The sequence below is a fragment of the Micropterus dolomieu genome, linkage group LG23, assembly GCF_021292245.1.
Source record: "Micropterus dolomieu isolate WLL.071019.BEF.003 ecotype Adirondacks linkage group LG23, ASM2129224v1, whole genome shotgun sequence".
NCBI lineage: Eukaryota > Metazoa > Chordata > Actinopteri > Centrarchiformes > Centrarchidae > Micropterus > Micropterus dolomieu.
In genome coordinates, this window is record NC_060172.1 from 13,303,693 (window position 1) to 13,320,560 (window position 16,868).

At 39.9% G+C, this 16,868-nt stretch overlaps 1 protein-coding gene across 1 annotated transcript in view; it reads right to left on the reverse strand.

Annotated features, from left to right (window-relative positions):
- The window catches only part of jade2 (jade family PHD finger 2), a 124,542-nt gene that overhangs the window by 52,671 nt on the left and 55,003 nt on the right, over positions 1-16,868 (reverse strand). Inside the window, exon 4 of the mRNA XM_046039587.1 lies at positions 9,212-9,369. Within this exon, the coding sequence (XP_045895543.1) occupies positions 9,212-9,369 (158 nt within the window). The remainder of the gene's footprint in view (positions 1-9,211; positions 9,370-16,868) is intronic.

The window sequence follows — 16,868 nt, forward strand, 5'->3', positions numbered from 1 at the left end:
CAGTTAGTAAATCACTGGTTCATCTCTGGCTACCAATCACTTCATCAAGGAATCCAATTTGGACTTTTAAAAAAAAGTCATCAAGCCAGTAAGTATCCCGTCAGTCAGTCAGCAATTGAGTAAGACATCTTGGAAAGCAGTCGGCAATCAGCCAGATCTGTGTTGCCGTTAATATACCTGGTCCGCTCAAATAAAGTCTATGGGCCAGATTTACTAAAAGTTTGCGTGAGTAAAACGTGTGCAAACTTGATTTCACCAGCAAATTAACACATAAGCTGATCTACTAACGGTGTGCACGCAGAATGACGTCTTTCAAAAGTGCAAAATCGCACCTGTTGTTCATTTACTACTTTTACCTTAATGAATATGCAATTTGGGGCATTTCAATTTTATTGTGCAAAGTAATGGGAGGGTAACATGCAAATACATTTATTTACTGCACACAATGTGATCCAACAAGACTAAACGCAATTTCATGTGAGTGCAACAGCATCTGTATTTAATACATTTGAAAGGAAGGTGCAAACCGCCAAGTGTTGCGCAGAGATGGCTGCTGTTGTTGTTGCAAGAAGTAGACAGAGCCGTAATGAAAGAAAACGTAGAGAAATTAACAATATTAGATAATATTGTTCTACAGGCTATCCAATGTATTGAAATACAATTCTTTTTATTTATTCAATGAACTATATGAATTGAAGTGTTTGTTTTTTTTTTATTTTCCTTTCGCTTTGGCAATACTGTTGTATTAACATTCATGTCAATAAAGTGAATTTTGTTTTGACCTGACTTCTTTTTTCCATGAGATGGAAGAATTTAGAATGTTGCGTGGCGCTGCGGAGAGCCCCCAGCTGCAGTAGTGCATGGATCAGGCGTAAAATTCATCCAGCCAGAGGGAACGATCACCAACTGTTCACAGCGCGCCGGTCGTAATAGCGACACAACCCATTGTAGGTATCAAAGAGGGAATGGGCCGTTGGGGTGTACAGGGCCAGGGACACGAGATTGCGGAGCGACCAGGCATGGTGCAGATGGTCGGTGATCGTTCCCTCTGGCTGGATGAAGTACGATCTGCTGGCATTTCCTCGCGTCTGGGTCACTGCAGTATACTGTAGCCGTTTCTGCTGGGGTTTCCCAAAGCAGTTTTTCAGGTGTGCTGTCCCAAGTACTCCCAAGTAGCAATCTCAGGCAGGATGGGTAGGTACATACGATTTCCACACACTCGGGATGCACTGAATGAAACAAACCAAGGTTTTTATACAGTGGCTGCTTTCCCTCCCGACTCTCCATGGCGGAAACCATTAAAACACGCAAAACCCTCTTTTAAATACAGCCACCTCCATTGTGTTTGCTCCTGTTGTCATCTATGCAATATTTCTTAGTAAATCACCCATAACAGGTACTAAAATTGTAATATTTTAGAATGCACACTCAAACACACAGAAAAGTAGTGGCCACATCATTGAAATCTTAATTTACTGCTCTCTATAGAGTAAATTATTGAGTGTTTATTATATGCGGAGTAGTGAATTAGCTCAACCAGGAATATTGGCATACAGTATTAGTAATATACAGCAAATAATACAAAACAAAGTATACAAAAAATACTCATGACTATTAAAGTGTATTCATTCATGTACCAAAAGACCTACCAAAGGTTGGCCCATTTCAGGAAATCAAAAACGAATATGATGAGATCGAGACCTGTAGAAAGTCAACCACAAAAGTCTAAAAACTTAGTCATTAACCAATAAGTAAATAAAACCAGATGGAGATGTGACTACACAAGATTCCAGTTTCTAGCTACAGTGGGACAAACTAAACACTAGACTAAATATTAACCTATTCTAGAGATGAATTTGTTTCAAATAGCTTTTTGAAATCTGTGAAATATTAATCTTGATTCACAGCATTAGGACAAAGTCTTCAGTTCATCAGTTCCAACTGTCTCTTCATATCTATTCAGTCTACATATCACCCATGTAGGCAGAAATTCCCAGAGCAACAGGTTAAACACAGTACATATGCAAACTGTTAGTCCTCCATTCATCCAACTTCATCTAACTTAGAGCTGTCAGAGCCACAATGCAATAGGCTACCAACAAACAACGCAAGTGTGTGTGGAAGCCATTAGTCCATGTGCACCCAGTGACCCTGCACATGATCATGCTGATGACGCTGCTCTTAGTCATCTTATTATCTGATGATGTGTTTTGGAAAGAGCAGAGCAATTCTTGGGGGGATTTCCAGATGTTGTTGTGAACATACTGATGAAATGTGTGTACATACAATACTTGTCCGAGAACTTGTACGCTCATTGAAGTGAACACTAACACACACGGTGACTTGCTAATGCACTGGTGGACGAGAAAATCCCTGAGGGTCATCTAACCACCACCCTTTTCATCCTTGTGTTTTTAGCTTGTCATTGATGTACTTGCATCAGTACTTCTGTTATGACCTCTAGTTGGCCATTTCTCTTCATCAGATACACTGAGGAGGAAAAACAAATGTCACATGTATTTATTTGTTCCTAACTCTCTTTCTTCCAGACAGGAAAAGTTACAGAATTTGATCATTTCTCTGAGGAAGAAAGAGAATATGAGAGACTTTTTCCAATGGCTGACTATGGAGGGATACATCTTTACATCTTAAAAGTTCTTGCACACATAGGATTGTGACTTTGACCTGTTTTTTTTTTTCTACACTGGAGTCTAACTGGAGTGTAAAGCAGTTGAAACAGCTGACATTTATAAATCAAGGGCAGTTTTTAGGTCATGACAGTGTTGTGAATTAGTCTTAGTTATGAAAATTCAAAGAAAGTCTTCTTCAAACAGATAATGAAACTAAGATATGATTCTATTCTTATTCCTCACTACAACCACGCTAAAACACCAATGGGCTCAATTGTGACTTTCTCTATCCCATGATTTCAAAATAGCTATTTTACACTACCAGGCGAACATAAAAACGTTATTAGACTTACAATGTGACAAGAGCATGGCTGGAGAAAAATAACCAGAAATAGCTGAAAATGTGAAAGATATGATTTTTAAGCTGTAAATATAGCTGAAGCTTTGCAACACATGACATTTAGACTGTTCTCCATCTTCACTATCCAGCCATTTGTCATCCTCTCAATCTCTCTATCCATCTTACTGCTGTCAGGCTATCTTCAATCCATTATCTGTCTGAAGCTGCCTGCTTAATGACTAACAACCAATGATTTTACATACAGTATGATGTTCCATAGGAATTCGTATATTCAAATGATGTTGGCTGACACTTCCTCCCTGGACCTGCACCCGAATGCAAAACTTCACATATGCGCTTTGCCTCTCCAAAGCCCCATTCTAACTCAATCAGTTTTACTGGGCAAGATCCAGGGCAATTACAATTTTTATCCAGTATGAACCTGCCAAGTCCATAGCGCTAACAAGTACAGAAAGTACAAAAAAACCTTGACAAATTAACTTTTTTCAGCAGTACTCAGTTTGAACTGACATCTCTGCAATGTTCAAAAGTGTTCAGTATTTGGCAGCTGTCAAATTCTCAAAACACATGGATGTTACTAGTCAAAACCGACTTTGGATCAGGTGTACAGACAACTTTCAGTTGTGTTTGAGTTGCTATATCGATGCATGTATGCTTGCAATTCTTGTACCAAAAACTAAACACGTCTACAGGCGGCTTCTGCAAAAATATCTGGCCAAACTGCTGAGGTATAAACCATAAACAGCTTAAGAGTTTTAAGGGACAGCATCTCCATTTTCATCCTGTAGAGAACTTTCTAGGCTTACTTTGCATGCCTTGTTGGACTGAATTTGTTTCTGTTTTGGTATTCTTCTTCTTAATCTTCTTTTGTTGTTGTTTTGTGAATATTTGGAGTGTGAATGTATTGAATGTACGATTATCACAATTATTATGCATTATTTAATTTCACAACACTAGCAATGACTTAAGTTGATTTTTAATATTAAATTACATAAACAATATTATTTCTATAATAATTACATTTATTCATTAACGCTTTTATCCAAAGCGATAAAATAAATAAAGGCCCTTTCAGAAAGGAAGCGATTTGCACTGTGCTGGAAGCTGCTCAGCGCAAAAGTTTAACCACTTTGACCGCGGCGTGCGCGCGAGGTTGGCGTGCGGTGCACGGTGCAACAATACACCATGGCGCGAAACTAGCCACTGAAAATAATGGGCCTCATAGCGCAGCGGGTCAGAAGGCTTACACCAGCTTTTTTTGTTTACGTTGCACTGAAAGCTGGACTATCACCTCTACAGCATCAATTGTAAGTGAGGGGTTAAAGCTTGCTGACCGAAGGTTTTACATAGCATCCATATGCATATGATCACAGCTGCCAGAAACCTGGCCAACAGATATTCACATGACGTGTGCCTGTAACTGACCTGAAGCTTTACATTCCACGAGTTGCATGGATTCTTGAAGTCTGTCAACCAATCAATCAATACCTTTAAATATTACAATATATTTATATATATGTAGCCTCTATACACACACACACACACACACACATATATATATATATTTTATTTTTTTAAATACACAGTCAAACTCCTACTGTCCAGCAGCACATAAGCCACTTTGGTAAGGAGTTTCTCCATGTGTTGCTTCCCCTGCGGCCGCAGTTTTACACGCCGTTCAGAAAGCCAGCACGTTCCGCCAAACCACAAACAACGGGTTCACATTTACCGACTCGGCCACCAGTCCAAGGGGGCAAAAATGAAGCAATAAATAAAATAACCACTATCTCATTTCTTTCATTTTGTGAAAAGGCGCAGATCTTCTCATGTGTATGTGTAATTATTTCCCTCTCCGGCTAAGCGTTGTCATTGGGGACCGAGGCTGTTGAGTCGCTGCCAAAGCCCCATTCACTTTCTGCACATAGCCAGTGTTACGCAATGGCTAATTACTTCCACTCAGCCCAGACAAAACCGTGGAGAGGGAGAGGGAAAAAGAAAGAGAGATGGGGGAAATGGGGGGTAAGTGAGTGGTAAAATAAAATAGATAGAGGGGAGGAGAGACGGCTAGAGAGGCGGACAAGAGAAGAGTCAGAGAGGAAGGAGAGAAATTATAAAGGAGATGAAGGGCAGAGGATGGAGAAAGAGAAAGAAACAGGAGAGAAAAAAGAGGAGGAGAATGACAAAGAGAGAAAGGAGGATGAAAAGACAGAGGAAGGAGGGCTAAAGACTCCTCATCTCCCTCCTCTCCCTGCGTCTCTGCTGCACCGTTTTGGTAAGAGGCACAAAAAAACCCAACATCAAACCATAATGACCTCTTCACCATCCGCCACAACAGTTTTACCGAAACTCATGCAGCAGCGGCCAAATATGGTCCAAAGAGAGAGAGACAAATGTGGAAGACGTGTGTTGTCAAAGCCAGACAGGGCCCACAGCCCTTTTCCTCTCCAACAATTTTTGGAGATGATGTCATTATTCATAAAAAAAAATAGAAAAAGAAAAATGTGTCTGCGCCTCCGGCTCAACTAGAGCAAAAGTAAGAGGGGAAGGAGGGAAGCCAGAGAAAGGGAGCAATGTAGAGATGAAGACACACGTTTAAAAAAAAAGAAACAGGAGAGAGGAAACAGGAGAGTTGGATCAGGACAAAAATAACTAATAGAAAAGAGAAAGACACATATAAGACATAAATGGGGAGAGGGAGAGGAAGGAGACAAACAATTCATACTTCTCCTCAATTTACTCCTAAATATGTGCTGAAGTTCAAAAGACAGCAGTCAAAGATGCACCATGTAACCTTGAAGGAATGATAACTAGATATAAATGTATTGATTAGTGAGCCTTGTGAGAGGTGGTGGAATGGGGATTAGCTGGGATAGCAGTTTCCTGCTGTTTCCAGTCTGTGTGCTAAGCTAAGCTAACTGGCTGTAGCTGAACAGATATGAGAGCAGAATCAATCTTCTCATCCAAAATTTCTGCCAGAAAGCAAATACTCAGACTATTGCTTTAACATTCCAGCATCCAACTCACATTTCCTACTGCTTCTCTCCCTTCAACTTTCCAATAAAGTAAAATTTTAAAAATGGAGTACAGTACTGCTGCACATCATACTAAGTTAAGTGAGATTTCTTTTAGAAAATGTAATCCCTACAAGTCTGGAGACACCTGTGCCACAGCCCACATGATCAACAGCAAAATCTCTTTGCACTGATGTGAGCCATTGTTTTTCTTCCGTGGCCAGAGCAAGTCCAACCTTGTCGAAGTCAAACTATGTGGCAGCGCTACCATGAGCACAGCGTAGCGCTTTGATTTTACGCCACAACGCTGCACTAAAGCCTTGCTTCAGTTGCGTGTATCAGAGATTCTCCCATCAATTTCCCTCAGTTCTTCCAAGGTTCAGTTGCTTAAAATGATTTTGTTTTCCGCTAAAAGATGCATACTTTTACAGCAGATCTGAACATCCTGTTATAACACAATGGATCAAATCTACTATGGATCTACTTTTTTCTTGGAGGACTAGTTGATTCAGGACATTGTGAACCTGAATGGCTGTTATGAGGAGATTGCAGTGATATTCTTTTGTATTTTTTATTCTGCAAGACATGTCTTCGTTGCCATGACCAGCAGCATACAACACCCCCTTACAATGGGAGAGCAACCAATATATTGGCTTATCGCAGATATATATTATATATGACAAAAGAAAATGTTTTCAAGCTGAGGCAGTTTTGTAGCACTGATTTATGGCTAATTCATAAACTGAATCAAGATAGCTTTAATCTGTAATTGTCTTCCTTGTTAAACAAATTTCTTGCTTATAGACATTTTTTCTGAACATTACTCCCTGTGTGAGAATAAGGTTTCCTACCGCTAATTTAGCCTGACCACAGGGGCTCGTATGCGTAAAACCAAGGAACTCTTAAGCTGCATTGCTGGAGATTTCAGCCGAAACATTTGAAGGGACAGAGCGAGGAGAGGAAAAGAAAGAGGCAGAGATGGAAAAGGAGTGGTTTCAAGATGACAGAAAAAAAAAGAACAAACCGCTGTCAGACACTCTGACAGAGACCATCAGCTCAGTCACACTTACACTCATCCTTCTTCTTCTCTATCTCCCCATCTATCCATCATCACTTCATTTCAGCATCACTGTATATCACGTCATCGTTCTATCAGATATGAGATAATTTATAAGCCCCCATTCATCCATCTATCCTTATCCATCTTTGCCATTGCTCTTTCACTGCCAATCTGCTCATCTATCTCTCTGCCTTCAGGCTCTCTCATGTGTGTGTGTGTGTCACAAGTGTGCGAGCGCATATGTGCGTCTGCTGAGATATTAACCTATTAGACAATGTAAACAGTAAGGCTGACACATTTTTCCTTTCAAATCATCCAATCGTACAGATGATCCTGATTGTTTTGTATTTTCATCTAAATTATTTATTACCTTTGTCTTGTGCATTAAGATTTGTCATTTTGTGTTTTTCTGTCATGGAAACTAGATTTCTCTATTCAGGTCAAACTTTCACTAGTTACAAATTAATTTGAAGTTCTCTCGTTTTGTTATAACATATGCCATTTCATTTTGGAAACACTTGATTTTATTTATGTGTTTTGTTTGTTTTATTTGAAGTGTTTATTTTATGGTATTGGATCTGACTGGCCTCTCTTGTTTCATTTGCCCAGTTAAGAGTTGCTATTAAGCATACAACCACCAACCAGCCCTTTGCTCTGCTTTTATGACCTTCAAAAATCAAATAAGCAATTTTTAAAATCAGCTGACTGAATGAATGTATTTAATGTATTTTTAACTTGTGGCAACACTAACTCTTTTCCACTCAAGTTTTTGAATTGATTGGAGAAAAGGGAGGAAAAACTGCACAAAATGCATCCAAAATCATGAAACAGTGGCGCCAAGGTCTTAAACTCCAATCAAGAGTGGAAACAAGAGAAACACGCATGTTAACTCTGACAAATAAAAGAGGTGGAAAACATTTACTACAGTACACAACGTATCATGTTCAGCAACAAAAATGCAACTTTGGTGTGAAATCTTAGCTGAAGAAGTTTTTACTTTTCCTTTATTTGTCTTTTTTGATGAGAGTGAGCTTCCTCTGCATCTGGTTTTCTTGAGGCAGGCAAAACAAAATTTTCATGCACACATGAACATTTGACTGAATCTCAAAACATGACTGGATAAGATGTCTGTCTCCCAAAGAGAATGCATGTTTGTGTGGTCTCCCAGTATGACATGTCTGTCTAACAGGCATTACCAGGCAGTCTGAGCATTTTCATTAGTTCCTAGAGTGCCAAACAAACCACATGGGTATGTGAGGCAGCTGCAGTAGTACTAGAGAGCCACGACAACCTTTATGGGGCAAGAGAGAGAGAGTCGGGGGCAGGCTAATCTACAGTGTGAATATAAGTGGGTCGAAGTGCATGCCTGCACACATCTGCCTACCAGCCTGCTTGTGTGTGTGTGTGTGTGTGTGTGTGTGTGTGTGTGTGTGTGTGTGTGTGTGTGTGTGTGTGTGTGCGTGCGCGTGCTTCTTTGCCTGTGCATGCATCCAACCCAACTTCCCATAGTGTGTGTACAAATGGGTTAGAGAGTAAAAAGCTGATGGTAGATTTCTGTGTGTCAAGTGTGTGCGAGCGCATGTGTTGCATTAACAATATATAATGCTAATAAGTGTAATGACATGCAGTTTCATTATGTAAAAGGGTTCCCACGCTTTTTATTGCATTTCAGTGCCAACGTTTTTTCCAAATGAAATGTACGACAGCTGTGTAACTTTAAAAAAATAATTTGTTGGATAATCTCAGCAAACACTGTTCCTTTTTGGATCTCATCACATATCGCATTTTTTAAAATTACTTCAGTATATTCAGTTTATAAGGTTGTATCGACTTTGTACCTGAATACAAAACATACACAAAATTTCATTGGCAGGTCACTGACAATTCGTCAATTTTCTAAAACAACTATTAGTCATGGCAAACAAAAATTAAAATCTCATAACTCAGGCAAAATCTTTGTGACCGTGGGAAGCCTGCCTGTGTGTTTAGAAGTTGACATCTATGTGGGCTACAGCACACTCCAGCCAGAGGCTGAACTGCTAGTGAATCAGTATTAAACAGATAACAATACCTTGTATTTGTTCTTATTTACTTAATGTGACACTCTTGCTTGAGTTGTTGGCTGTGGCTGTGTGTGTGTGTGTCCTACCTGACCACAGGCTCTGGTATGGCCTCCACGTTGGCAGGGACCTGAACCCCCTTCTCCCACTCTTGTCTCCATGGATCCGAGAGCACGTAGAAGTCGTCCGGGCCGAGCTGGGCCGAGTCCGGCAGCTTCATAGCCGTGATGAAGTCGGTACGAAATACCTGCAAAGAGAGCAAGGCAGGAAGGGGAGAGAGGAAGTAAGAAATGTTTGGTTAAATGGTCAAAAACAGTGACGATATATACTTCCACTTGTTTTGGGGTGTTAACAAAATTCTACTTCTGAGTGTCTTTAGAAGATGGGATGAGGTGAATAATAAATGAGAGAGGGAAAGGAAAGAGAGGGAAGGAGGAAAAGGGGAGTAGGACAGATAAAGACAGGGAAGGTGTTTACTGTTAGCCCGATTAAAAAAGGAACCATAAACAATGTTCATGCTTTTTTTGTGGTTTATCATTCATTTTAACCAGCATATTGGCTCATTGTTGGCAGGAGTGCAGTCCTCAGACTATTTGTACAACTTTTCATCATTGCTGCCTGTTATCTTTCAGCAATAAAAACATTTTATTTGTCTATTATTATTTATATTTCTATTCTGGTACTAGTCAATTACACAATTTTCTTCCTCGATTCTAAATACTCCACGACCAATCTTTTCTTAAAAAATGATGCAGGCAGTACAAACAATTTCATCATTAGCTTCAGGTAAAGGATTCAGCTTTTTATTTGAACAGACAACTCACATGCAACTGCTTGAAATGCTAAATGAAAAAAAAAAAACAGTATGCAACTCTTCAGACCACTGTTTTCCTGTGCGATATATTTTCTGCCTACTATGTTTTCTGTTATGCTCCAAAAGACCAAAGCAATTCCTTGTATGTGTAAACCTACTTGGGAATAAAGGCAATTCATATTTTTCTTGTTCTGACTTACATCTTTTCATTACATCTCTTCTCCACATCTTATATGCGAGGGACTAAGATGCAAGGAAAAGATGCAAAATGTAAGACAAATGAGAACCTGACAGAGGAAGTAGAAAGGTGAGAAGGAAGAGGAAGAAGGAAGGGGAGGACTGATAAGCTGAAGTGTTGTGGTCACAGTAACCATTAACTATATTGTTAATATGGAGACCTTTACAGGTTAGAACTAATAACATTCAGCACAGGTATATATATAGAATATATACTTATTAAATGAGTGTGTATGTAGGAGGATTCTATAAAAACAAACAAGGTGTGGTTGTGCATGATGCAGTGTTTTGAAGACCAGAGGGAGAGGGTGTATTCAAGCAGACATAATCATTCTCAAACAAACACACACCTACACAGACACGCACATACTCAAACTCTCTCACTCCCTCTCTGTCTGTTCTAACAGGGACCTGAAGCAATGATATAATCAGTCATAAAGTCAAGGACATCAGCCAAGAAAACACACACACGTAAACACACAAACCCACACAGGACAACAAGCAACACACAGGCAGTGCAAAATCAACCGTATGACTTCACTCTACATTTTATCATTTCTTTCTAAGCCTCCTTATCCCTGCAAAATAGGCTGTCCTCCTCCAACCTACTCCCTCGCTCCCCCCCTCCGTCTCTCCATTAACCTCTCCATTCCTTTACCTTCTTTATTTTGACCTGATAGACACAGACAAAGTAGAAAAAGTATCAAAAAGAGACTTGTGAGAAGAAAAACATGGTAATAAGAGAGAAACAGAAGAGGGCGCGATGGACAGGGAGTGAAATAACATAAGCTGGCGGAGGAAAGAAGCAAATTAAAAATAGAAATCTACGAAAAAGAGCACAAGAGATGGAGAAAAAGTTTGTCAATTGAGTTTCCTTAACATTTTCCATATCACAATATATATAGCTTTCACAGTATGAAATGACCACCCCTAATTTGCTGAAACACAATATTTTTGTAAATAAAAAGTGTGACAAGAAGCAATATAAACAATAAATACGTCTCATGAAGAAGCGGACTTGGACTTAGAACCAATAGAGGGTTTTCAATGGCCGATTCTGATATTTAGAGAGCACGGCAGCAGTTCGTTGATATCAAAACAAAGAAAAGTCATGTATAATCCCATTATTCCATACAGATAACAATCTAATATACATGGTTATCTTAGCCAGTAACGTGCAATTATAAATGGAATTTTTATTTATTAATGAAACATTGGCTTATGCTGTAGATTTCAGAACTTGACTGGTTTGTTTCACATGTTTCACAAGTGACGTCATTCAACTGCATTATTCTGTACAGTATAGCAATATATATTTAACACAAGCCAGTAATGGTTTTAGATTAGATCTGCTATCATTTAGGATGATATATCGGCCTCGTGAGTGCAGGTATCGGCCAATGCCTGATTAATTGGCCGAGCGGTTTTTCTATCACTTCTGGTGGACAGAAGGTTGCTGGTTCAATCGGTGGACCAGCAGGATAAATCTGGGTGGGAAACATTATAGAGCAGAGAAAGAGACTGAATCAAAGAGAGATATAAAGACTGTGTGTTACCAGGGAAGAAGTAGCCAGAGAAGCGGTAATATGCTGTATATCTGCCTTGACACTCAGGGGAGCTGATCTTTTAGACTGCTGGGGAAAAAATTACTGTTCAGGAAAGGGGAAGACAGAGAAGGATAGTGATGTAAGAGGACAGAGAAATGAATAGGAAGAGGAGAATTGTTCAACTAAGTGAAGAGAGAGGAGGTGGGGGCAAGATCAGGAGAAAAAGAAGACAAATCACCACCAAGTATGAGAGGAATGAGAGAGAGAAAGAGAAAAAAAGAGGGTGATATTAATGTAAGTGGAAAGAGAGATGAAAGACAAGACAGGATGAGACTGTGTGTGTGTGTGTGTGTGTGTGTGTGTGTGTGTGTGTGTGTGTGTGTGTGTGTGTGTGTGTGTGTGTGTGTCACAGAGCAGTATATGAAAAGGCCATATGTAAAAAGCAGCATCCTTGCTTCTGCTGCTTGGCTGCCTCCACTGTCTGCCAGCCAGCACAAATAAATAATGCAAGTGTGTGTGTGTGTGTGTGTGTGTGTGTGTGTGTGTGTGTGTGTGTGTGTGTGTGTGTGTGTGTGTGTGTGTGTGTGTGTGTACAACTGCGAGTGTGTGTTTAACAGTGTGTGTTATTTGTATTTGTTTATGTACAACCCACTGTGACTGTCCATGTGTGCATTCAAGTTATGTGTGTTCCTCTCCAACTGTGTGCATTTCGGTGTGCGTGCATGCGTGCGCCAAGGCCATGATTAATCTTGCCGTCCCCTTCAGCTATACGAGAGGAGGACAGACAGAGACTGAGGGTGATCCACTCTTCCTTAATCCTTCTCTTTTTTCCCCTTCTGCCAACATTCTCTCCCTTCTTCTTCTTCTTCATACTCCTCACCAGTGAGGAGAAGAGCAGAAGAAAGGTGAAGAGAGTAGAAGAAGGGAAAGAGAAGAGAACATAAGAGGTGAGGACAGCAGAGGGGAAAGGAGGCGAGGAGTGGATCTCAGTATATCAGTTTTATTACTGTGTGTTTGTACAGGAATGACTGCGGCTAATTAATGTCTAGGAAACACCATTACAAGCTACTGCAGTTTTATGTGCTGCCTTGTTTCTCTCTCTCTCCAGCTCTTCATCTCATCCACCACCCGCCCTCTTCCTCTTTTTGCTCTTTTTGTGACAGACAGCTGGGAGTCACCCAGCCTCAGTGATAGATGACAGGCAGACAGATGGAAAAGATGAGACGACCAGGTAGACAGGCAGTAAGTCAGAGAGGTAGAGGGCAGACGAGCAGTCGCTGTTTCCAAACTGTCAGGCAAATTTTACGCAAAATTTTGAATGGAAATGACGTGCAGTTCCTTCAGCTGAGCTTGCAAGGAATAAGCCCACAGTCAAAAAAACAATCAGTAGAAAAATGCGTCCTTCAAGAGCTGATTAGATTTAAGTAACTTTTTTGTCTTCTACAGAGTTGGTAAATGTTGTATCCTTTGCGAAGACAAAAATAAAGAAATGAATTTGGCTGTATTACAACAGAGCAACTAATGAAGAGTTATGTGCGGGAGTGACAGTACAAATGTCCTTTCTGGCTGGTTTTGGTGGACAGAGACCGTTGTGCAATGTGCCTGGAGCAGCCATGGAAACTTGGTCAGTGATCACTCAAAAACAGTGCATTTCTTTTTCCATTTGTTAAATGATTTATTTACTGCTGGAAAGACTTTCTACATCGATTAACTTAAATAACTTTGTTCTGAGGACATGTGATTGAGTTTTGCCATTTCCACTCAGCTTTCCAAATTTGATAAATCATAATTTGCAAATGAAAATATTGACTGTATGCCGAACTCCAACAGAACAGGGAATGATTCAGTAAATTTCCAACAGAGAGATAGAAAATCCCCTTTAGCATGCAATTAATTCATGTCATCGCTATCACCATTTTTATTCAGCTGCTTATGGCCCTTTGAGTGCATTGCTCATCAAGTTTGTTTACATATTTGATATTATTTCTCTGCTGCAACAAGGTGAAAACATCTAATTATTTGCTAGAAATGAAGGTTAGTTGAAAGGCAATGGCTTAACTCTTTCTACAATTATCTACACACCGACGTCATCTGCCGCTCTCTTTTGTGCAGCTTCTGTAGGTTTGAAAACCTGGATCATTCAGTTTGGGAATAAAACTCAAAATTATAACATCCTTTCCAAACCATGATTCAGCAACAATCACATTTTTCAGCTTCTGCCAGTAGAGAGCCTGTGCTGCCTCATTTCCCCCAATGTGATGGGCTGTCTTGCTGCAAGCGTTGCCCTCATTTGCATTTCTATAACTCAAGTTTAATTTTCTTGTTCTGTCATCAGTTTTGGTTTGCATCCCATGTTCTCCGATCACGCTTTGCAGCGAGATCGATGAACCTCTCGCTGAAACTTGATAGATTCAGCTGCTAGTTTGACATTGCTGCGAGCAGGAAAATACACACGAAAAACTGTTGCATACACGCACACACAGAGCAGAACATGGTCAAACAAACGCAACTAGTCTCTCTTACACAGTCAAACATATAGACACAGCTTTACACACACACACACACACACACACACACACACACACACTCCTCTGGCCAGTTGGGGAGTCAGTAGGTCAGTATGCTATGTTGAGTTATGGGCTGTATGCACGCAGGGCTCTCATTAAGTCCAATCTAGATCTGGACTGATGACATGAGTGTGTGTGTGTACTGGTAGGGGGGCTGATAGCCTGACAGTCATTAATACTCAAACACGTACATACATGGGAGAGCACTGTGTTTCCTGTTTGAGGACCGTTACTACTACCACCACTACTTTAACCTTTACTATTACTTCTACTACTAAATCTACTAAAAGTACAGTATTACTTTACATTTTAATAAAGAGGACATATCAGTGTTTCCAACAGAATGACAGTGTAACTGTGGCGGTGGCGCTGCTCTGCTGATTAGTAGTATGTTTTATAAAGTCGCCAAAAAGACACAGAACTCATCTTTTGGATTTTTTGTTTTCATAGCAGCAGATTCGCTGCATGTGGAGGAGGCTTGTTAATGACGTAGCATATCGAAACAATCAAAACCAACATGGTACCGAATGACATCTGCACAGGTGTTCTTACCTGGGCCGAGCATTTAAAATTTCCACCGTGTCCACGTCTCTCTGCAAAATGCTAAAATGGGTTGCCAAATATACCTGAGTGGTCGTTAATATTCCTGGGAGGCACGCCTGTACAAGTAAAGTCGATAGGTGGGTAACACTGCATATACAGTGCCTTGCGAAAGTATTTGGCCCCCTTGAACTTTTCGACCTTTTGCCACATTTCAGGCTTCAAACATAAAGATATGAAACTGTAATTTTTTGTGAAGAATCAACAACAAGTGGGACACAATCATGAAGTGGAACGAAATTTATTGGATATTTCAAACTTTTTTAACAAATAAAAAACTGAAAAATTGGGCGTGCAAAATTATTCAGCCCCCTTAAGTTAATACTTTGTAGCGCCACCTTTTGCTGCGATTACAGCTGTAAGTCGCTTGGGGTACGTCTCTATCAGTTTTGCACATCGAGAGACTGAAATTTTTCCTCCTTGCAAAACAGCTCGAGCTCAGTGAGTTAAAAAAGTTTGAAATATCCAATAAATTTCGTTCCACTTCATGATTGTGTCCCACTTGTTGTTGGTTCTTCACAAAAAATTACAGTTTTATATCTTTATGTTTGAAGCCTGCAATGTGGCAAAAGGTCGAAAAGTTCAAGGGGGCCGAATACTTTCGCAAGGCACTGTAACTATACTGCTAATACTGTGACAACTACTACTAAATATCCTACCAACTGTGCTGCTATTATTACCATGACAAACACTATTCTCACCAATAAAATGTTTACAATGGTAAAAACATTTGTCAGACAATAACATAAATTCTTACATATAACCCTAAAATGTAAACAACAAACTTTGTTTTCTGTAACAAACTCAAAAAAGGTTCCTAATGCCACTACTAGTAATGGTACTATTACCATTACTAGTAAAACTAACATCATAATAACTTTGTTTAAATAGCCCTTTTATAAATAAAGTAACAAAGTGCTTTACATTTAAACAACACAGTAAATAAAATATTTCAAGGACGGGAACATTTAAGAGTTTAACATCATTTTCACTGCCAAAACCCATGCTATTTATACTACATCTCTACATACTGTACTAGGTATTTCTTCTACCACCAATAGTGTTATTACTCCCACGAGAAATACTCCTGCTGCTTATACTACTCCTACTACTACTCATCCTGCAACAAAAACTAAATTTATGCCGGCAACAGTATCGCTACTTACTGCTACTGTTGCCAAAGCTACCAATAAGACTAACTAATAACATGCCACCATGGATAGATAGAAAATACAAAATCTTTTACAACTGGATGTATTCAAACCTGGAATCTTCCAGGAACAATCCTCACCTTGTTCTGTAAACTAAAAGCTTCTGTCAGCCCTGATTCAGCTTGTTTGTATGCTACATGAGGCAGTTTTCCTGTCTGTCTTATTGCTGGGACTGACTCCTATCTACATCTGCGGAGCGGTGATAGATTAGCACTGTCTGCTTCCTCCTGAGCCGAACAGAACAGAAACCACAGAGGATGACTGTTGAAATCTGACATTTCAAACCAGGAAACACACTCTCACTCAGGAAGATGGAGATATGCACAGACATGTTCACGTTGACACCAAAGCAGAAACACACATTCACACAAACACAGACACAAATACACATAGATATACAGTAGTGACACAACTGAACACACCCATATGGATAAAGAAACGTACACACATAACACAGACATACAGACCATGTATATACTGTCCAGCACAAAATGCATATACAGTGCGCACACTCACACAGGTGCACTAAGCCCAGCCTTCCTTAAACAATAGACCTTGTTATGATGTGCTGCTGAGCCAGTTTCCTTGAAGCACAGTGACAAAGTGCTTTAAGTGCTTTTAAAGGTCAGCTGACATCACATACTATTGTTAGACTCGCTGGTTATCTTGAAAAACAATCAGCTTTGTTCATGTGTGACTTTGAAAGGGATGAGAGCACTGATAGAAGAAGGAGGAGAGGGAGCTTTCACTTCTCATCCTGATGTTTTTAT